Here is a 22,428-nt window from a genome sequence, read left to right as displayed (position 1 = left end):
GCTATCAAAACTAGCGCTCTATATTAGAAATGAAGGTATAGTGCAATTTTTCTAAACCAACGTTATGTGTACAAGTCCACATTCATGCTTGATGCCTTTATACTTTTCTACCATGCAGCCAGACTTCCTATTAATCCTTTGAAGTGGTTTTCATACAGTTTCTTAGACTATCGGAAGCTGTTTTAAAGTTTTTCTTACAAACTTGGAAACTTTTTCCAACAGTTTCTGACATAAACAATTTTTTTTTTTTAACTTCCGCTTTCTATTAGAATTGTGCAAGGTCGTCAGGGTCCAGTAAACATGAATTATTTCTATGTAGGAAAGTTGGATGGTTCTCACCAATCCCAACCTGAAAATTCAATTCAACATGAATGCCCCTAAAACTTAGTCAAAGGTGCAGAAACAAACTGCTTAGTGCACCTCTGATTGTTTGTGTCTCACTAAATTGCTCATATGCAATAGAATACATTGCTCATATGCAATGTATTCTAAGTGTTTAAATGCATAAAATGTGAAACTGTAGGCTGTGTTTTAACTTAGATTGCCAGCATTAGTTACTTTGTTACTGAAATACTAGAACAATTAGCACTGGTTTGTCAGCATGCAGCTGGAAGGTGGTTAAGTTGGGTCATTACCAGATCCATGTTGTGGCTTCAGACAACATGGCTTCAAGTCGAGACTCAGTTGGTCTCTCCAAAACTCTGATATTCTTTCAGTCAGAAGAAACATTTCGGGGAAATTAATAAATTACTTCAGCCTAATTCTTCCATTGAAATGAATAATTTTGAGATTATTTATAAAAAAGTTCCAACAAACCCTCTACTTTAGTTTAAAATAGTAATTCGACAACTACTACATATGAATATCAGGGTTCATATCCTTTTGATACGAATATTGTTAGTAAATTCTCTGGTTACCACAAAATGGAATCCAAAAAACCAACAGAGGAAGTTGTTTCACTTTTTGAGAATCCCAGTGCATGGATGAGGTTTCTTTCAGGTCCTGTGTCACGTCTTGGCCTCATTTTTATATTCTAACTTCATAAAGCTGTGACTTACAGGAACTACTTGTAAATTTATTTTTATTTATGTGTTTTGTTTTTTTGTTCTTCACTTTTTTTTGTTCTTCACGTCTTCTTTTGTACTTTCAAGGAAAACGATCTGCATAATATAAATGCATCATTGGGGACTGTATAGAAAAAAAAGGGTGAAAAAGCAGGACAAATCTACTGAAAATTATGGGAGGCTTTCAGAAAATCAGAACCAGTGATGCAGACCTTTCTAAAAGATTACATAAAAGCCTTACTCGTAGGAAGCAAAGAAAAACAGAAATCAGCGGTGGTTTAAACGTTTTGCGCAGTATTGCAGTTTTATTGGTTTTGCGTGAAGCCATTTGTGACGGCTCTCTTTCAAAAAGTGATCGTATGTACATTGACTTCCTGGCTGACTAAATGTTTTCCAGTGATTCTTGAGAATACGGACAAAATGGGTTTTAATTTTCCCATAATTTTTTTTTGTTATTTCTCAACCTTATGTATGCAAATATCACAAATAATGTTTTGGAAATGTAAAGATGCTAAGGTACAGGCTCCCAGTTGCAACATAAAAATAAAAAATAAAAAAATTTTAATGGACCTGACCCAGAACTTTGTCATCACCATCTGACAAAAATAAATAAAAAATAACTTTTAATGACCCTAATAGTGATATTTTTACTCATTTTGCAGACAAATGCTTCTCAAGAAACAAAATAAATATTATTTAAAACAAAAAACAACAAAAAGTCCATCTGATGGATTTGACAGTGCATGACGAAGTTGACACAGAACTGAAGGTGGTGACAAACTAGTGAGTAAAATGACAAACTTGGTATATGTGAAGTAATGCAATTTATGTAAAATACATTAAAATGAATTAATTACACATTTAAGTGAGATTTGACAACAATTTCACTGAAATAGTCACAAAAACTCTGACGGAGTTGACATCTGACGGAGTTGACGAAATGCCAAATTACCTCAATTTATATGATGTTATTCTGAAGGAGGCAGTGGCGCAACTACACATTATTCAGGTGGATGCGAAAACATAGATCGCCCCCCTCCCCCTCGAGGCAAGGAACGTCAGGGTGACGGAGCGACGCTCACTCGCTTATACTTAATAGTCATAATATATAATTTTAGGATTTCTTTAATAGTTTTAAACTATTATAATGTATTGAGTTCTGCTCCTGGACAAGGGCTTTTACAGGCATCATCCACTGACTACAATGTTTAAAATAAAAAACATTCAGCAAATACCTGGAAAATATACATTGTTGTGCTCGCATGACCCAGGTTAGTTTAGTCAGATATTTGAAAAAATTATATTTTGTGTATATTTTATTCAAATTTTGTGCTTTATCCAATGGACCTGTTTTGTCCCTATTCTCAAGAATCACTGTTTCATGTCACTGTTCTGCTTTTGCCTGCTTTTGGGTTTTTCCCTAAAAAAAGGAATTAGACTTACAGAGTGTGAACTCTGTAAGTCTGACAAACTTGGTACATGTGAAGTACCAAGTGAGACCATACACTTGGTACTTCACGGTGGTGAGACCATACAAAAACTTTGAAATATAAGATGTAATTTGCGTTGTCTTTTGTTGACGTCTCTTGTGTGATTTTGAGGAAATGAGTTGTTTTTACTTCCTGAAGTTATCTGAAAACAAAAGATAAACTACATTTCCTTTAAACCAGCTGTCAAGATACAAGAAATATCTTCCCCTATGTGCAGTCGTATCTGCCCTGCCTGCTTTAACTCCATGTGTCCTGACGTCTAAGATAATATATCTGTCACAGCTGTTATTGAATCCATTTACCAAAATAATATTCTAGTTTTATAATAAACACTAATGTAAAATAGAGTCAAGGCTTTCACAAGATTGATTCTCATCCAACTGGAAATAAATAGTTTATAAATCTCTGTGAAGCGATTCACTCTTTAGGCACCATCGGAGGTTAAAAATTTATTTGAAAAATGATTTAAAATACTTTTCATGTTCACAGTCCTTTACTTTCGTCCTTTACTCGTCCTCTGATGTGTTGCCAGCTTTAGTTTGTTGTCTTTTTCTGTTATTTCTGCTGTGAGCAAGCGAAACGTGGCATGAATTGAGATTTAGTGCTAAATTTGAATTCCAGCATTTGTGTGTGTTTTTTTAATGTCTTGTACTCATAGTGATTCGTGGAATATCTCAACTTAACAGGAAGTTAAGGTTTACTCTGGCACATAGACGTTAGCAGGGAAATGCCCCAAAAACTGTTTAATTACATTTGATTTATGAACAATAATATCCATATTAAAAAAGGTCTACTTTGAACAATTGCTGAGCTCTGGCGAACAACCCTCCTTTAAAAATCACACCTTGAATTTGAACTTTGTGTGCTCATTACCCTCTTTATGACTCACACTACTTGTGGAGGGTGAACCATTAAGGTAAACTTCTCAAAAAGCTAACTCTTCAAAGAGCTGTTTCAATCATTTTATTGCAAAATTAAGTGGAAGGAAAAATGCCAAGGTAGTTGGTTTAAATGTCAGCAAAGCCCATTGACTGATTTAAAAGAAATTCCCAAGACTTTGTTTGGATCTGGAGCCAGTACATAAATAGCCACCACACACAGATGCATGTCAGAGATGGACTAAAACTGCTACACTGCTCGTGTTGAATCACTCTCAGAAACATCTTACTGGTACTATGAAAATAAAATAAAAAAATTGTAGATAAAAAAAACTGTGGCTCAGACGTTCAAAATTTTGATTTCAGCTGAAGGTCAAGTTTGTATTTCATTTGGAAATCAAGGTTACAATGTCAGGACGAAGAGCGGCGAGGCACAGAATCCATGAAAAAAATTAAGAAATAAAAATCAAGAAGTCCACAGAGAATTGTCTGAAGAAAAATGACTCTGGACCCAATAATGAGGACGAGCCGAAGGCCAGTATTAAACAAACGTGGGCTTCTGTTACAGCTCAGCAGAGCTACAGGCTGATCATCTTCACACCAGAGCATTGATGCAGAAACGAAAGCAAAAGGAACCCAGACCAAATCCTGAGTGCCTATAATGTAGACACTCAGGATTCTCAAAAATTCATGTCTTGAATTTATATCCTGAGCAATCCCTGGCTGGATGTGCTGTGAGGAATTAGCTGTAGCATAGCAGAGAGTAAGGGTGAGGGGTGTGAGCAGCACATACACAGAGGCGATTGACAGCACCAAAACTCCCCTCCTGGCTCTGACTGGTTGTTTCTGACCAAGTTGTTCATTTCCACAGATGGCAGTAGGACCAGAGAGGAGGTAGAGGAACTGTTTTTTCACTTATCTTACTCATTTAATACTGCTGTAACCTAGCAACAGCTTCAGCAAATATGTAAAATAAAACATTTTTTTAAGCTTTAATTGAGGGCACTGTAGCTGGTGATTATTAAAATCAAAAATAAGACTTGGTTAATCATTGTGCACACAATGTAATTGCAGCTAAAGTGGTTCGTTACTCAGGGGAGCTACTTACAAATGCATGCCGCACTTTTTTTCCTTTTCTTTTTTTAAAAATATTTACCATCCACTTTACAATTATACACTGCTGATTGGAGGCTTCTGATGAAAAATACCAGTGTGGTGGCAATTCAACATCCTGTTCAAGAGATATCAAAATGTTTGCAAGATTTTCTCCGACTAAATAAAATACTAAATACTGGATATTTCTGACTTTTTGCAAGTTATTCCGAGGTTATTTACAGATCTTTACTGGCCATGCCAGTGAATGTGGGCGGCTTTGTATTTCCAAGCCCAAGTGCAGAAACTCGCATAACAAAGTGATGCAGCAAAGATCCAACTAATGAAAAATACAGTGGTGTTTTATTTGCAAATTAAAAAGCACCGACAATATTAGTTACACTGTAAAAATTATTGACAACAATTACAAATCTGTATCATACAGTCCAGGAGATTAGTACCATCGTTGCTGTTATGTGTTTAATACTTTATATACGGAGAAACTCTGCACTTTTGTACAACAGTTGGCAGTGAGAGGACGTGAGAGGAAACACTTCTGCATGATGAAAGGATCCAAACTCCCCCTCAGCGCAGCACTGACGTTTTTAAACGCTACGACAAACAGGCTGATGGGAGAGCAAAACCCAAACACATTCAATAATTTAGGTCTACCGAAGAGTTTTTATGTACATTACAAAGTCAGGAAGTGACAAACCGTCGTGTGCGTTGTAATTACATCCGAACAACGTACAAAACTATTGCAGTAAAAGCAGCTTTTTGTTACCGATGAACACCTAGTTGCAATGGTAACACCTTGACCTACACCCAAACATCCGTATTAAAACACCTGGCGTACAGTTGGTCTGTTTTTTGTTGTTTTTTTCTCTATTCTTCCCAGGTCTATACTCTCTTGTAAATGAAATTAAAACATAAAACACAAAAAAATATACAATTTTAACAAATAAAAACGCTGATAACATCTTGAAATGCACTTTTTTCTTCTTCTTCTGTACACAATCTGAATCTGTAGGACCATGCATACAGTAGCTAGCTTATGATCTTCTTCACAGATTGTAGTAGGAGCCATGAAACTCTGTGTGCTTTCCAGTTAACCTGTATGATCAGGGTCGACGCTTGTTCGAGTGCCGTTGTGCTTTCCGTGTCCGTCCGTCCGTCCTGTTCCCGCCCCGGCCGGCTCGGGGCGTCACGACGCTGCAGGCCGGGCCGACAACAGCGCTGCTCATCCCGCTTGGGCGGGAACAACAACCTCTAACAGGTTTAGTTTTGGTACATTCTAACAAAATATGCATTTCCATCAGCACTACAGAAATGTTAAGTTAGACGGAAGAAAACAAAACAGGAGCTGATTGAAACAAAAGAGAGACAGAGAAAAAAAAAAAAAGGAAGAATCCCTCAGATATCCAAGGGGTTGATAGTTTGTTGAAGATTCTGTCCTGGCACTTGTAAATGCAATAACTAGATTCTACAAAGGCCTATTGAGGAAGGCTACAAGATGCAGCCCTGAGTCAGGACTCCTCATGTCCTCACTTACTGCTTATATACTCCTGTCAAATGTAGTTTGACTGGACACGTCCAACATGCTGCCGTTTGCTGAGACAATACTGTCCTACTCCGCTGTCCACACATCACGCCTTATCGCAGAGGACACGTGATAGTGTTTACATTTGTTGCCCATTTACAGAACTGACAGGAAAAACTGCTCACAGTTCATTTGTGTTTCTTTTTTTCTTCTTTTTTTTTTCAGTCTCAGGCAACAAAGTTTATGCGATGACCACTTCGATCGAAGGGACCGGGATTATCGAACGCCACTCCCCTGTGCACCACCGAGTCTTTCCTTACTGAAATCCTCAGGTCACAGTTTCAGGGCAGCCCTGAAGCCAGTCTGCTCTCCGCCAAGAAGATCAGAGTTAAGCTTCCGAGTTCTTGTTCGGTATATCTCGAGGCCCGAGCTCCAGCCTTTCGGGTCTCTGTCAGATCGGCGAGCCCTGCAGGGTGGAGCCGTGTTTCGGAACGTGGAGCTGTGGTTTTCCCCTGCGGCGGTGCTGCTACCTGGTGTGGACCAGCTCCTCTCTGAGCCAGCTGGGCAGCGGCTGACCCATCCTGTAGAGCAGCTTGGACAGCTCAATGTTGTGGTCTCGGTAGTACTCCCTGAGGAACACCTGGGACTGAAAGAAACAGGAGGAAACTAAATGTAGGCGACTCACAACAAGCTGACCTTTACTATAACAGCTCTTTCTGGGAGAGGATCCTACCTCGGGGTCCATGTCAGGGTACCTGCGTCCTTTACTCTTTCCCAGACACTTGGTCTTTCCTCCCTCCAGCAGCTGACACCAGAAGCCTTTCTTGGGGTCAAATCTATACATGATGGACACAGAAAATCCTGAATGTCAAAATCCGACCTCACGTTTGAGGTACGACATTCATGTCTCAGGTTTCAAACAAATCAAATCAAACTCTATTCAAGTATAATGAGTCTTAAAAAAAAAGTATAAAAAAGAAGCATTCAACTCAAATTAATAGCATCTCATGTGATTGATTGTTGTAAAACGTTTGATCATGTTATCTATTTCTCATTATATTTTCTTTGTGTTTCAATTGTGAAACTTTGATACAGTTGTGTCATATTATATTGGTATGCTAAATAAAGATAAAAGTAAAGTGAAATACACAATTACAGAAACTATTGGCAGAACAAAGTTAAACATAGATGCTGATTTTTTTTTCTACTCAATGAAAGCATTTTAAATGACAAATGAAACTGAGGGTTTTAACTGAGGAAGATAAAGCAGGTTTTCCACGCCACATGTCCGACTGTTCTTCAATAAAAGCTGAACGTCACAATTTGCTCTTTTTGCCTAATCAGAGTCAGTGGGTGCAAGAAAAAAAAAAGAATAAAGAGTTAATGAGTCTTTCGCCCGGAAGGGCATTTTGTGCCTAAGAAAATCAGAAAAGGCCAGTTACCCTTATAAATAGGTTGTAGGTTTAAGTGATTTAGATGAATGCTACACACTCAAGACTCAAACGCTTTTACAGTAAACCATTCTGCTCGGATCAAATGATCAGGCTGACAAACATTCTTCAATGTGGACACTGTTAGCAAATAAAGAAGTTAGATATGTCGAGTATATGTGAGATGTTGACTGAGGAAGCATAAAGCTTTTTAAAGGAGATAAGGACATTATTGTCACATTTTAAGACATCTGTGGTTTTATTGGGCTGTGAGCGAAAGCAGAACAACATCTGTTTAAAACTTTTAAAGACTTAAGACTCTTTTCAGAATAATAATGGATTTGGAAAATGTCAGAGTTGAGGATCTACATTCTTTGGAGATAAACATGTAATTCCAGTCATGTTAATTGCTAATAGAAGATAGTAAAGATGGTCCAAAATGTCTACTTTGCAATTGTTTTGAAAGAAACGGTTCCTCCACACAGCAAAGTGTGTTATGCTTTAATACATTTTACTGTGCATACCGCAGGCAGATACACATTTCAAGGTAGTTTGATTCTGACAGGAACTGAGATGGGTGTCTCTCAAAAAGACAATAAAACTGTAAAATAAGTTTAAAAATGTACCTAATTTTATTTATGTTTTATTTTAAACATTTTAACATAAAGTACATATATAATTAATCACCAAACACAACCTTGCATTAGCTACAGTCCTAAAAAGAGAAATCATGAATTAGCTAAAATTGCTGAGGGCGGGTCAAAGATTTAGAAAAAGCAGAGATTAGAAATTTGGATCATAGCATCTCTAGTTAAAGAAAAAAACAACGTATTTGAGATCTAAAAAACACACTAAGAAGAAGCTAATTAGGTTGTAATCTTGGCATTTGAAAAGAAAAGGATCTGAAGTGAAAGAGGGGAAACTTACGCCAAGATCTTGTGGTAGTTGATGACGTTGGGGAGGGCAAGAAACTTCTGGATTTTATCCATGACCGAGGCGGGCTCCGTCTTCAGCATCTGCCCATCCAAAACCAACAACTGGAAGGAGACAGGAAGCCAGGCATTAGAAGAGGGACAGCTGTGCATACAACAGTGCAACATAAGAAAATAAGTTACGCCTACATGATCTTCCTTCTTTTCCCAACTACTTTTCTATAATTAAATTCAGACCAATTCCCCTACAGCACTCAGGTCGGAAGCAAACCTTAAACGGGGGGGAGGGTAAATAATTAATGAGAGAGAGCAACAAGTAGTAAATGCAGGACAGACATTAGCTCTTGGACTAAATACAGTAACTGTAAGTTTGTCTATAAGTAGTTTTAGAGTCTTGCTTGTAGAACCAGCTCATTAGGTAGCCAAACCGCAGTCCTAAGGTCTTCACATCTATCTTTGTTGAACTGTGGAAACTGCTGACAGAAATCCCCTGGAATTTGTGCAAGCCCTGGTAAATGAATCAATAAAACCCATTGGGGGGTAAAATAACAAGTAGTCAATATCTCCCACCATTGCATTATTGATTATTTCTGTGGTATAGGTCTTGAAATATAAATCACTGATTCACAAATTTATTTGAGGAGTCTGTCCTCCAGATGTTCAATGGCTGACTGTCCTGGTTTTTAAATTTTAATTGCTAATTTCTTGCCAAGAAATAATAAAAAAAAACAACAAAAAAACACATGGATTTTCCCCCAATTGTCTATGACTTTTCTGCCTTCAATTGCTCCCTCTCCTCTGGGGTGGGTTGTTTTTGTGTGTGTATTTTTTCTTTTTCTTTTTTTTTTTGCATACTTTTGTGAGAGAGTGAAAAACAGAAACCACCAAAAAGCTTCTAAAACCACCAGTGTGTTTGAAGATGGACACATCCTGCCAGTATAAAGACTTATACTGTGCACATGTTAGCTAGTCTGATTTCTAGCTTTGAAAGCAGAAATCAGGCTGCATAAGCCGAGAACTTAACTTGGTTCATTTAATTTAAAGAGAACACGGTATTACTAAGAATCTTGCTTTGTAACGCTGAACCCACAGCTCATCACCGCTTGTGAATCTAGACACACTGGAGCGCCAAAGGTTAAATTTTCCTCTGCGAGTGTTCGTAAAGGTCAGTTCTCATCCACGGAGGTCAGCTGGATTTAGAATACGCTCTTCAAGGAATCCAAAGGCGAGAATAACCCCCCTCACTGCCAAGTCCCTGCAGGGAATCTCAATAAAGACTTCAGTAACTAAGGAAACTCGTTGTCTTGTGCTTGCTTGCTGATTACACACTGATCGACACTTTGCACGTGGAAAACAAACTACCTGGCTGGAATGATAGTGATTCAGCCAGCGCTCCAGGTGGACAGCGTACCAACCCGGCACCAGGCACCGATTCTGGAGAACCCGTTGTTTGATTGGAGCATCGCGGGCTGCAGTGATGACTTCATTGAAGGAGTACTTCAGCGCCACTGGGTCGTCATGAGCTCTTTGGTGCTGTGGGAGAGCGAGTCGGGTTTCAGTAATGAGAAAAAAAAAAAAAAAAGACTTCCTGAAAGATGAAGTGATTGGCTGCAGGTGTGAGGACCAAGACAGACCTGGTACCAGGAGTAAGCTCTGTCTGCTGGGTTGATGAGGATGGTGATGATTTTCGCTTTAGGCAGAAGAGCGGCAGCCCTCTGAGCAGCCACCTCAGAGTCAAAGTAGTTGGCACTCTTCTCAAAGTAGTAGTCTGAACTGGTGTTGGAGGGCAGAGGGAAGTACTCCATGTACCTAGCAAACAACAAATAGAAAACGAAAGATTTGAATCAGCCATAACTTCTGATCAAGTGGGTTCTTGGTGGAAAAACAGCCAACATTGCTGTATTTTTTGTAATGCCTTTGAATATACAATGCTTTATATTTAGTCAACTTGAAAGAAATTAAAGCTAAACATAAAGTTGAATAAATCCACTTCTTTTGTAGAAATATTGGTCTAAAAAAAAAGGTTATAGATTTGCAGACCTGCCATTCTAAGCATCTTTTCTTGTGCATCACAACAAATTTGAGTGTCAATACGAAGTTTGTTCATTTCTGTAATTTGACAACAAAAAGTAAAACTCATGCTAAGAGTCATTACACACACACAGCAATATGTAAATGAAGGGTTTATTTCGGTTAGTTTTGACAATTATAGCTAGCAGCTAACAAAAACCCAAAATTCAGTTTCTCAGAAAAGTATAATAATACATAACAAACAACGTCTGTTACAGCCTCGGCAGTTGCTGGGAAGACTGCTGGCTTGACGGCTGACCAGCAGACAGTCACTGAAACCGTTCGCAGGAAAACTCATTGTGAAAAACGTCGACGGTTCACAGAAAGCTGTGTCCAACTAACATGGGCTACAACTGTCCCAGACCTAGTGTTAAGACACTCCAGAGCAGACAGCGTCAGAAGAGAAAAAGGACTGAACTGCTGCTCAGTGGTCCAAAACCCCCTTTATCCTTCAAATACAACTAAAGGTCCCAGAGTGTGGGGGAAGAGTGGAGAGGCACAGAATCCCAAGTTGTTTGAGCTCCAGAGTGAATTTTCTACACTAAGTGATGATTTGCAGCATTGGTGCATTTATTTCTAAGTGTTGGGGTTTATACTGCCTGCTGTTGTAATCAAGACCACATAACCCAAAGATGTAGTAGAAATGAAGACCAGAGCAAGAGAAGACTGAGGCTTTCTACAGACCAAAACAATATTTCAAGACAATTGCTGTAATCATGAAATCTGACTGTAGCAAGGTTGGACAATAAATCAATAACAATACATGTAGACAGACAGACACGTGATCAGTATTAATAGATCATAAATTTGATAGAATTTTCAATAATTTCATTGAACTTTGATCCAAAACCACAGAGGATTCTGGGGGATGTAGGCAGAGGAAAGATTTTAGCCCCTCAACTTCTCGTCAACCTTTCTAAAAAAGGTTCAACTAACTCAGTCGCTTTTCGGTTGCCTAGCAACAACTTATTGAGTAACTTGCGCAGCAGCAGTTTAAGGTTTCACCAGCGTGCCTTATAACTGCTAAAAAAAAAGAAGAAAATAAAAACAACAACGGCGTGGAGTGAAAACTATGGGAAAAAAAGAGGAACGGTTATGCCACCAGTTTGGCAGTATTTGAGATACTTAAATTAAAAAACACTAATAAATAATGATCGATATCAACCAATACGAAACACTTTAATCGTTCATGATACTTGGCCAATAAATCAATCTAACTTGTCTGTTAAACAAGTGTAGCAGACAAACCAGACACCTCTAAAGCGAGCATAATGTTAACCAACTCGGCATTAGCTACAGGAAGTGAGTGGAGGCAGCAGGTGGAGGTCGGAGACAAAACATCTGAACACGTGTCTCACCAGTCAATGCCTCTGTGATAGTTGTGTCCATTGAAGAACTGGATCTCCTCAAACGTCTCCTTGCTGGGATAGTTGCTGGTCAAGTCAGGATGCATGCCAAGAAATAGGTAAAGTGCTGTTGTCCCTGGAGGAAGGGAAGAGATAAAAAACAAAAAAAACTTAAATGGCAATGTCCCAATAAATATACTCCACCAAACAGCAACAGTTATAATCCAAAGTGTAGCAATTAAAGGATAAAAACAGAGCTATAATTCAAAGGAAGAGGTCTGCTCTGAACGGCAAACTCTTAGTAATATCATTTCTGACTTGGCCTGCAGAGGGCGCTGTAGAGCCGTGACTCACCCGTCTTCTGAGGCCCGATGACTAGCAGCTTTGGGAAGCGGTCACATGTTTTCTCTTTGGACCAGATGTCCTTGTGTCTTTTATCCTCACAAGGATCCTTTAGTAACACAAAAACACAGATACAATCCTGTAAGTGGGGATTAATTAGACTTCACTTTAATGTGTAGAAATCAAAAGAAAATGCAGATGAGTTAAATGATGATGACATCCATCTGCACCCACAGAAAAACAATGTACAGGGCTTCTACACATTTCTTATACCCGCATTCTTTGCTTTTCCACACTTTAGTTCTGACTCGCTTTGCTTCGTAAAACCTATATAATCAATTAACTGCACAGATTTCTACAAAGACCTGACTTTCAGTACATCGTTCGTTGAGAATATTCAAGGAATGTGTGGAGACGGTTCCAGGCTAATAGGTGATAGAAATAAAAAAAATAAATAAATACAGGTGGTGTAAAACCTTGACCTCACCTGCCAGAGGGGATCTCTCTCAGATGGAAACAGGCTGAAGTATTTCTGAGCCAGCTGGATAGGCGGCAGAGTCTGCATCTTCAGGTTGGTCCACGTCTTCACAAACATCACCAAGCTTTTGAAGGTGTACAGACCGAGACGGTCGTTCCCATAGTTGGACAGGTGGGTCATGAAAATACTGATCTGCGAACGGAAATGCCGAGCAGAGAGAAGTTTACTGAAACAGAAGAAAGGATGAGGACATCTGGGAGACTGTGGCTGCTCATCGCCGGGACACCGCCTTGACTGAAATGTACAATTAGCTGATTAAACAGTTTGAATCTTCAGCTGAAAATGCCCAAGATTTCAGGTGTTTGCACAAAGAGAATGTGTGCTTTTATTTATATTATAGTAAGCTTAGGCCCAGATTCAAATGCATTAAATCAAGTAAAAACAAGCACATCAATCAATAATGAATGAACAACATTAAAGCGCTGTCCTTTCGCCAAAAGATAAAAGCACAGCAGTTTTGTGCAACCTACTTAGAGATGAGCCGAATCAGAGTAATTAGGATCAAACAATAATAAAAACTACTGCAGAAACAACCCGCGCCATTTTCGTTTGGGCAAAGTCACAGTAATGTGAATAAAATTGTCTGCAGTCTATGCAGAGACGGCCACAGCTGCGACCTTTTTCTGCAATCTCAAACAAAAGTACGTGAAGAACAGGAGGCATTTGCGCCATTGTGTCCCGGCTCTATTAAAAGCGGTTTTTGTTGGGAGTGAAATGAAAAACATATCTGAGTCATTTTCCCCGCACCCTGTTTAAATTTCAATTTGCGCCGGCATCTAGATGGGCTTCAAAGTGCGCAAGACAAAGGCAAACGCTCTGTGTGGGAGAGCGGCTGACTCACAGGGTTCAGCAGAACGGTGAGGAAGAGTTCCCCCCCATTGATGAGCTTGTCCAGTTCGTTCGGGCTGCCTGGGTAGTCTTTGTAGAAGATGGTGTGCGTGAAAAGACCACAAGTCTGCCGGGGTAACACCTGCGATGAGAGCACACACGGAGAGGATCACAAAAAAAAAAAAAAAAGTTGGAAGCACCGACGCAAACGCGACGTCGGCTCTCTCCGCTGAGCCGCCGCTCCTCCGGGCGGTTTACCCCCACACACATTGTTTGTTCACAATAATGTTGTTATTATTCAGCTCATCAAGCCAAAGCAAACCTCTCGTTCGCTCCGAGTCTATATGGTAATTCATGGAAATGCATGTACAGTGAGGGGTGTCTGGGGAGCCGAATATCAATCATCAGTTCCGCGGTGAGCGCTGTCCATTCGGGCTGCGATATCTCAAGGACGGGAAGGGAGTTCTGAGGCTGCCCGAACACAGGCGCAACAAAGAGAGCGGACTGAGGCTTATCGGCATCGAAGGTCAACTAGGGAAGAAATGGATACGTTTTCTTCTGAACTTCCTGAATATATTCAAATCCATTTTTACCTTATTTACCAAGTTATTCCAAAACCAACTAAGCCTGATCTTTTTAGTCGGCTGTTGACATTTCACTTTTGTTCCCCAGACACCCGCTTTCTGATGTCAGTCTTCATTCTGCTGCCGAAGCCTGCCTGCCGGTGTCTCGTGCAACGCCGGTTCTTTTGACCACGTTGTTATCTCCCGCTCAGAGGAAGGAGGCAAAACCCAACAACACAGATGGATGGACTGCCTATTTAGGGGAAGTCTGTTGCTTTTCGGTAAAAGAAAACACAATTCTGCCAGTCGACTTGAGATTTTCAAGAAAACGAGGAACAAAAAGTTCAAACGGGGAGGTCTGGAACAGAAAGCAATCCAGTTGAGATGTTTTCTTATTCGCCTATTAGTGTATTAAACGATGGTTAAAACAGGAGAGCAAAGAGACACAGTTGACAGAGAAAAGCAAAACACTACAGCTTTTATTTGGCTTTAAAACTTTCTGATAATGGGGACACACTGAGTAGGTGACTGTAACAGAGTGTAATATCACAATATTACAACAAAAAAAATAGATATAATAGGAGGTGCTCTTGAAAATATAGATGTTGAATAAAAGTGGCCCGAGAACAAATCCTTGCAGAACCCCACAGAGGATGTTTGTGGGGTTAATGGCGTTTCAAAGACGGCTACTAGCGTTTGAAGTGGTCTTACGCTGATGCCGCTGTGGATGAATCCCCGCCGGAAGCGAGCGGGTTTTAGGTGAGGGTACTCCTCTGTGCTGGTCACTTTGATGCCCCAAACTTTCTTCCAGGCGTCATACAGCTGCATGTGTACAGGATAGACCCCGGAGTGGTGAGGGGCCACTGCGTAGCCCATGTTCGTGGGAATCCCATGCTCCTGAGGAAGAAATTGCATAAGCAGGTGAGCGCCGGTGATAGGATACATGATGCATCTAGAGTTCATGCACAGACTTACTTTCCACAGATAACGCAAAAGTTGTATTTGAATTCACTGCAGATGTTTCGATTGAGGGCAGGCTTTAAATACAAAACTGACTGAGGTATAGATAGATACCCAGACAAACCCATGGGATAAATTGACAGATAGTGATGGTTGTATAGACAGAAGGGACTGAGGATCGATGGTTAGATAACTGGCAGACAGATAGATGAATAGAGAAATCGATAAAACAAACAGACATAGATGAGGAACAAACTGTAGACATACAAAATGTTTTTTCCTCTAACCACGTTCTGCTTTCATGCTCATTTAGACCTGAAAAAAACATTTTCATCTATTTCCAGACTTTTCCAGATTGTGCAAGAACCCCGAACATCCATGTCCGAGTTAAAATTAGAAACTCCTATTTTTCTCTGAAGCCAACGGCAGACATTTAATCATCAGCTGGATACGCGCCACCTAAACGCGCAAGAGACGTTCAGAGAAACACACTGAGGCGTGTAATTCAGCGAACGTCGTCTGAGTGAAGATAACCAAAACATTTATTTGGACATCGTCAGTAAGAAAGAGAGGTAATGCAAGAAAATCGAGTATTAGCGTTTCATTCACTTCATGCTGCCTTCATAACACAGAATCGGTAATACCATCATTAGAAAGTGAGTGATGTGAGATGACACGACCCTGTCTGAAAGAAGAGTAAAGAAAAAGATTCAGCTGGGATGTGGAGTGTTTACAACATTCGTGCTTTTCACTCTAGTTGTACTTGTGTGTTGCCGTCCAAGAATGAAGGAATTTAACAGCATTCCCAAGACATAAAAATATATAAATATATATACAAGAGAAACTTCTGTCAACTGGCTACATTAGTAAAACACATAAAACACAGCTGCTACTTTTAACCAAATCAGGAGCTTGTTAAAGAAGAAGTGAACGAGTTTGTCGTCTTTACTAAGCAACGGAAAATAACATTTTCAGGAGCGCATCAGAACTTTAAATGCAGCACCTTTTGCGACTAAAAATTACGCTATTTACTCAATATGTTCCAATTTCAGTCTCGTCACACTTTGGGGTTTTTCAGCATGAGACGTAAGAGCTTTTACAGCTAAATTTGACACCAATATATTTCATTAAACAGCCAACCAGCGTGGTGGTCAAATCTTTTATCTTCAAGTCAAGCCTGAGTAAATAGACAGTTAAAGTATATAACAGGTCAGCTCAAGGTGTACAATTTGTTTGCATTGAAAGATAAATGCTTCATTGCTTCCCAGCAACAGTTTTATAAATGCTGTATTCCTCACACAGAGCTTCAAATGACACAACAGATGAGTCCCAAAATTAAAACAACGCCAGCAAAGAAAAAAAACTATGCAGATTTAAGAATTACCTAAATATAATTTAACATCGAGTGTTAGGAATATTGTGACATTTAAGGCTTTGGGGGGCTACGGCTTTATATTTAACGCTCACACCCGCGTTAAATATACTTCTTTACTTTTTCATGTCTGAAAGCCATCACAGAGAAGCAGTAAAGCGAATCGCAGGTTGAAGCTGCTGTGCTGTGTCAGAATTTATTCAGGACAAATGAACATGGAAGTTTGTTCTGGGATTTATTTATTATTTTCTTTTTTTCTGCTGGGGATTAACAAGACAAGAAACGGCATTTCTGAGTTTTAATCAGATAAATCCCCAGTTGTTTAATAAAGTAAACCACACTTATACTGGAGTGTGGAAACATGACTTCAAAATGACAACTTTAGGCTTACAGAGAAAATACATGCATGTTTAATTGATAAAAGGTTATTTGATTGCATAGGGAGAAAACTTAAAATCACTGAACCCACTGGTTTTTCCAGACCTCAACTCAAAGATGCGAGTGACGATGAGAACAAGGAGGAGAGGAAGACTGCTCAGTCAATCAAGAAATCTCAAAAGCTTGGATAGAGGGTTAGAGATCCATGTGCCCGGGTCCCGTGGCTGTAAAACAAACCCAAATCATCAACCCTCCACCGCCAAGCTGGACAGACGGCTGGATGCGTTTGTGCTGAAGAGCCGTGTTCAGTTCTCTAGCCTTTTCATGCTCCTGTTTATATCTCGAAGTCGTGTGGTCTATTCAGATGCAGCTTCATAAACACAAGTCATGCGGCCATTTGGTTTTGAGAGACAAGAGACATTTTTTTCCTGGCAACACTCAAGCCAACAAGCCGAACTGGTTTGGTCTTTTGCCAACGCCCCGGTGAAGAACTGCAACGTTTAACTGGTTGACTGAGGCCTGCTGAGTCTGTGGAGGTGCTCCTGTATGTGTGTTGCAGTTTTTTCTGAGCATTGCACAGTGTCACCTTTGAGTGATTTTGCTAAGACTTACGAACCTGCGGTGATTAGCATAAAGCTACCTTGAATATTTTTCATTTATGAATAATGTTTTTACTGAAAAGACTGACTTGAAATTGTTTTGGAAACAGTGTTTCTGTAATTTTCCTGTGAATAGGCAACAAGTGCTTCACAATATGAAAAATGCAAGAGAATATGAGCAGTGGAATTGCCTCAGAAACTAGAACGTCAAGTTGCGGGTGTTAAATCTACTATTACTATTAGGGCAGAACTCTTCAAAAAAAAAAAAAAAAAAAAAAAAAAGAAAATGTGAATCTTTAGTGGGCGAGAAGCTCATAAAGGTGGAAAAAATGTTATAATGAGTAAAAAAATAAGTGTCTATAAAAACTGAATTCCAGTTTAATACTTTTCCTTTGTGCAGTCTTAGTTATTTTCCAACAAAAGGTTTCCTTTCTCAAGGTCAATGACTCAGCTGAAAGTCACAGTTAGTACATTTGATGCTTGACGTTATGCGGGGCAAACGTTCATGCTTCGCAGCAACACATAGCCAAACCTCCTTGTTGTAAAGAGACGGCCACAAGCTACCGATGTTCACCTAATCATCCACATCTGATTAGCAGCACCAGGCAGCTACTTTTCCCCTTTAAATCCAATGAAAGCAGCAACATTGTGCTCAGTTTTCACACACCACTTTTTCCAATTTCTCTTCATTTCAGGTTAATAAATAACGACAGCGTGGAATCTGGTGTGTATTTTTGCAGCAATGAGGTTAAATTTGAATACATGCAGACCTTGGAAAAAAAATTGGAGTGCATAAAGCTCTGCAAATAAAAGAGGGTGTAGTATTTCTTTATTACCATGGATGCATGCGTGTCAAAAAAAGAAAAAAAGACCATGTACATAGTCTTCATAGATGTTTGTTATATTAGAAGCTGATGTTCTCCACCGCAAAATGTAGCATTTTTCTTCTCGTTTCTGCATCTGTTTTTAATCAGGTTGTGCCTAACTAGGAAAAACAGCGCTGCAAAAATCGAGTTGAAAAAGGAAATGTTTCAGCTGCAGAAAATGAAGCCAACATTTGTTGTTCATTTGCCTCAGACAGTAAAAAGATAGGCTTTGATCATTTAATCTTAGGTAAACCTGCAGTTAAGGCCAGATTATTCATACCTGTGGCATTTTTGATCAACAAACAAATTGTTTTACAACTGCGTGTCTAAATGATTAGTAACTTTCTTAACTGCATCTTGTATGTTTTCCCTGGTATTTTTAAATATTTGCCCTTTGGTGGTGAACTCTTAGACTTTGAGGTTGGATCTTTATAGCCAGTTGAAGGTTAAATTATCCAAAGCTACTATTATTCACAGACCATTAATGAGCAAATAATCCACACTTGTTCTTTGTTGAGAATATTAAGGTTCTTGGAGCCGGCACACACGGAAAAAAAAAGACAGAGAGTGAGCAAATTTCACTTAGTTAAGTTTGAGATATTGTTGCAATTCTAAACTATGTTGCTAATGATTTCAACTTAAGATCTACAAGGATTTGAAACCAATAAAAACCTATGTTGACTTAAAAACTAATTTAATTAATAAATACTATGTAACACTAGGAAAAACATAATTGTTAGTTCCCTAAACAAACATAAAAGGGACAATTTTAAAGGCTGAATTAGTTCTGCAGTTTTGTTGCAGCATGAATTATTCGGCCAAAACTACTTGAAACTAAATAAACGAAAGTTTTCAGTGCAATTCTCAAATAACAAAAATGAAAGAATGAATGTACACATTTAAAGTGAAAATAAATACGATTCTGCAACCCATTATTGAAAACTGAGATGCATAAATGTAAGTAATTTTTAAGACCACACAAGAATGTTACTAATAAATTAGATCAATCAGCGTTAGTTTGATGGACAAACTAGTAGCATAACTGCTACAATTAAAATCATACTTCCTCTCACAGTGATGAATATAGCTAAAACTCAACTGGAACAGATTCGCTTTTCATTTAAACAAAAATCAAAGAAACGTCAAGCACAAAGGGATAAACAAGGATGCCTCTGATTCACAGCCTTCAGTCAAAGCTGTGACCTTTGCCCCCCCCCATCATGACTCACCATGGCAAATTTCTTGTTGAGCAACATCTGCTCGGCCAGCACCGACTGGTTGTGGAATAAATGGGGCTGCATGTGGCTCCACATGTGAGGAAACCACCAGAAATCCTTCACATGGGACAGCAGCAGGTCATCTCCCAGGTCCTCCTCATCCGATCCTGAGTGGGTCAGAGAGACGGGGGGAGTGAGGGAGGAAGACAAGAGATTGAAACAAGCCAAAGGGGTCGGCAGGAAAAGGCGGATTTAGGAGGAAATTGAAGAGATAAAAATAAAGCAAGACGAGTTGAGACAAAGGTAAAGTGGGGGCAGCGATGGAAAAAGGGAGGAAATGAAAGTCAGCGAAGCAAAAGGAAGAGACGTTCACATATCAGAGTGAAGGATGAGCAACAGCGAGGAGGAAAGAAATCAAAGGTTAAAGGACGGCAAAGAGCAACAGCAGAAAAAGCCTTAAAATGTGTTTCGGTTTGGGATGTTTTCGGGCTCTGCGTGCGCCAACTAGCATCTCTTACCAGCGTGAAAGAATTTCCCTGAGAAGCCCAGATTGAAGGTGAAGTTGGGCACATGGGTGCGCAGCTCCCTCTGCGTCTCCAGCAGGGCCTGAAACGGTGGGAGGGGAAGAAGAATGAGTCAACGGATGATGAGCTCAAACTGGCGCATGAGTACGTTAATGAGCAACGCGTGCCCACATATATCTTTAATTCTGTGAGTTTCTCTCGGTAAACATCCAACATCCACTCCCAGCTGCCGCCTCTCCGCTTCCCCCATTCCGTTTGATATTTCGCTTCCCTCTGATTCGGGTGTTTGTTTCATTTGATCTAAATGCTGGATGAGGCTCCCCGCACGCAACACGACTCCCCCCTCCGTCTCCCCTGTTTTCAAACTTCTCAATCTTGTCGGGGAGTGGGATTCGTTCCTAAAACCTTGCCGCTGCGGAGGCCTTGAAGCCTCCACCGTAACTTTTTTTTTTCCCCCCCTTCCACCCGCCGTCTCTGCATGCGAGGGGAGGCTTTTCTGCTCTGAGGGGACGAAAGCAAGAAGCTTTTCGACATTCTTTGTATGCCTCCGAGCCCCTGAAATATTCATCGTCGCAGAGGTTTTTGTGACAGCGCGAGCGGCGGGGCCTGTCAGCTTTGAGCAGCCTGCTGGGATGGATCCATTCAGAAACGAAAAGAGGAGAGAGAAGAAGGGGTTTCTGTGTGACTGGCAGAGGATAGGACAGGCTTTGTGTGAGGCCATTTTATTTTTGAATCATAGCAAAGCGCTGTTGAAAACACAGCCAGATGAGAAGATAAGCGAGGCTTGTTTTGCGACTCACCTTCACATCAGGCACCTTCATGCGGGTGCCTTCCTTGCCCACAAAGATGTCATCTATATCCACCAGGATGTAGCGCTCCAGGGACAGCGAGAGCCTCTTCCCGGTTAGGAAAGCCACGGCGTCCACAAACACCAGCTTGTGCAGCCAAAAGTTCAAATTATTGCCAAACAGGACCCTCTGGATGCCGTCGTGAAGCCCCAGGTCCTGCACCACCGAGGGCAGCATGGCCGCGTTCTGCCCCAGCGACGCCACGCTCTCGGCCGACTGGGTCTTCGCCATCAGCACGGGCTCGTAGGTGGAGTGGTTGGACTGGAACACGGTCCAGTCGTCCCCCGGCAGGGGACCGGGCAGCGTCTGGCCCGCCCGGGTGATTAGGAGGAGCGGCGACTTGGGGTTGACCGTGCAGTCCTTCAAACCCAAATTGGAGTGAAGAAAGAGGGGGAAGCCTTTGAGTTGCGCACTCAGCAGACTGTTTTCGTTGGCCTGATTGACGCAGAGAGAGGCAAGACAGAAATGACAATAATTAATTATACATATTGCAAATAACTCCCCAGTTTCTTTAGTCGCGTGTGTGAAGCAAGGCGTGTCAGGCCTACTCAACGGTGAAGGCATTAAGCGGCTCCAACCTGCTGACGCTCAATCTGCTGTGCTACAGTGAAAAAGCTCCCGCTGCTCTCAGATTGCCGCATCAGTGACAACAAACAAATCATTCTCTGATTGTTGTCTTTTCTTTACATTTGCTCTTTTTGTCTGACTTGCAGTACGTCATGTAAAGACTCTCAGCCCTTCGTTGTGTCAATATTTCATCACATAAAAAATTAATTAATTTTATTCGGATTTCATTTGACAACTCAAAATAAAGTCGTACATAAGGAAAATGACGAATGTTTTTTTAACGACTTGATACCAAGTCTTTGCATCATGATAAATTAAAATGCGCTCGAACGTCTCTGTTCTGATAGTTAATGTCTTTTGAAGAGCCATCGCGATTGCCGACGTCGCAATCCATTTTATTTAGTGTTTTTATTCCTGTTTAATCTGTTGTTTTCAGTTTTGTGTTCATTTGGATATTGTAAATATCTTCTCTTTCCAGCGTTCTTTACTAAATTAAAAGCTTATTTGTCTTTGAGAGGGCAAACTCGCAACATTATGCAATCATCAATACATTACTTGGAAATAGTCTCAAAACAACAATGTTATTATTCATCACAATCATTTCTGGAACAATTTAGCAAACAGCTAAATGTGCTATCACGACAGGGTTTATATGCAAACATACTGAATGATGTGTTTGTTTTCATCCTCCTTCGCTCTGATAATTCTGAATCAAATCCAGTGAAACCTTTCAAAGCTTTCAGAAAGTCACCCAATAAACCGAGTTCAAGTGTGTGATTTAACCTCAGTGTGATATGAATTCAGCTGTTCTGTGGAGGTTTTTGGGGGATTTGTTGACAGGACAGGCAAGAAGAGCAATAATCAGAGAAGAAGCCAAGAAGTCGATGGAAACCAACCCTGCACATTACCCTGAACATACTATCGTCATGATGAAACACGGTGGTGGTGGCGGCAGAGACAGAGAGGCTGCTCAGAGTTAATGGG

General features: G+C 40.3%; 1 protein-coding gene across 2 annotated transcripts in view; it reads right to left on the bottom strand.

Annotated features, from left to right (window-relative positions):
- Window positions 1–4,865: 4,865 nt before the first annotated feature.
- ndst1b (N-deacetylase/N-sulfotransferase (heparan glucosaminyl) 1b) overlaps window positions 4,866–22,428 on the bottom strand; it is a 61,147-nt gene continuing 43,584 nt past the window's right edge. For both annotated transcript variants that reach the window (XM_008420157.3, XM_017307145.2), the window contains exons 3-15: window positions 20,830–21,312; window positions 20,024–20,111; window positions 19,518–19,672; window positions 14,825–15,010; window positions 13,564–13,692; window positions 12,672–12,854; window positions 12,197–12,293; window positions 11,855–11,978; window positions 10,061–10,235; window positions 9,789–9,959; window positions 8,422–8,531; window positions 6,798–6,900; window positions 4,866–6,710 (exon numbers count right to left, since the gene is read on the bottom strand). In XM_008420157.3, coding sequence (XP_008418379.1) covers window positions 6,591–6,710; window positions 6,798–6,900; window positions 8,422–8,531; window positions 9,789–9,959; window positions 10,061–10,235; window positions 11,855–11,978; window positions 12,197–12,293; window positions 12,672–12,854; window positions 13,564–13,692; window positions 14,825–15,010; window positions 19,518–19,672; window positions 20,024–20,111; window positions 20,830–21,312 — 2,124 coding nt within the window. In that variant the 3' untranslated portion in view covers window positions 4,866–6,590. The remainder of the gene's footprint in view (window positions 6,711–6,797; window positions 6,901–8,421; window positions 8,532–9,788; window positions 9,960–10,060; window positions 10,236–11,854; window positions 11,979–12,196; window positions 12,294–12,671; window positions 12,855–13,563; window positions 13,693–14,824; window positions 15,011–19,517; window positions 19,673–20,023; window positions 20,112–20,829; window positions 21,313–22,428) is intronic.

The sequence above is a fragment of the Poecilia reticulata genome, chromosome 10, assembly GCF_904066995.2.
Source record: "Poecilia reticulata chromosome 10, P_reticulata-male-v2, whole genome shotgun sequence".
Classification (NCBI taxonomy): domain Eukaryota; kingdom Metazoa; phylum Chordata; class Actinopteri; order Cyprinodontiformes; family Poeciliidae; genus Poecilia; species Poecilia reticulata.
This window is presented reverse-complemented; position numbering and strand designations above follow the sequence as displayed.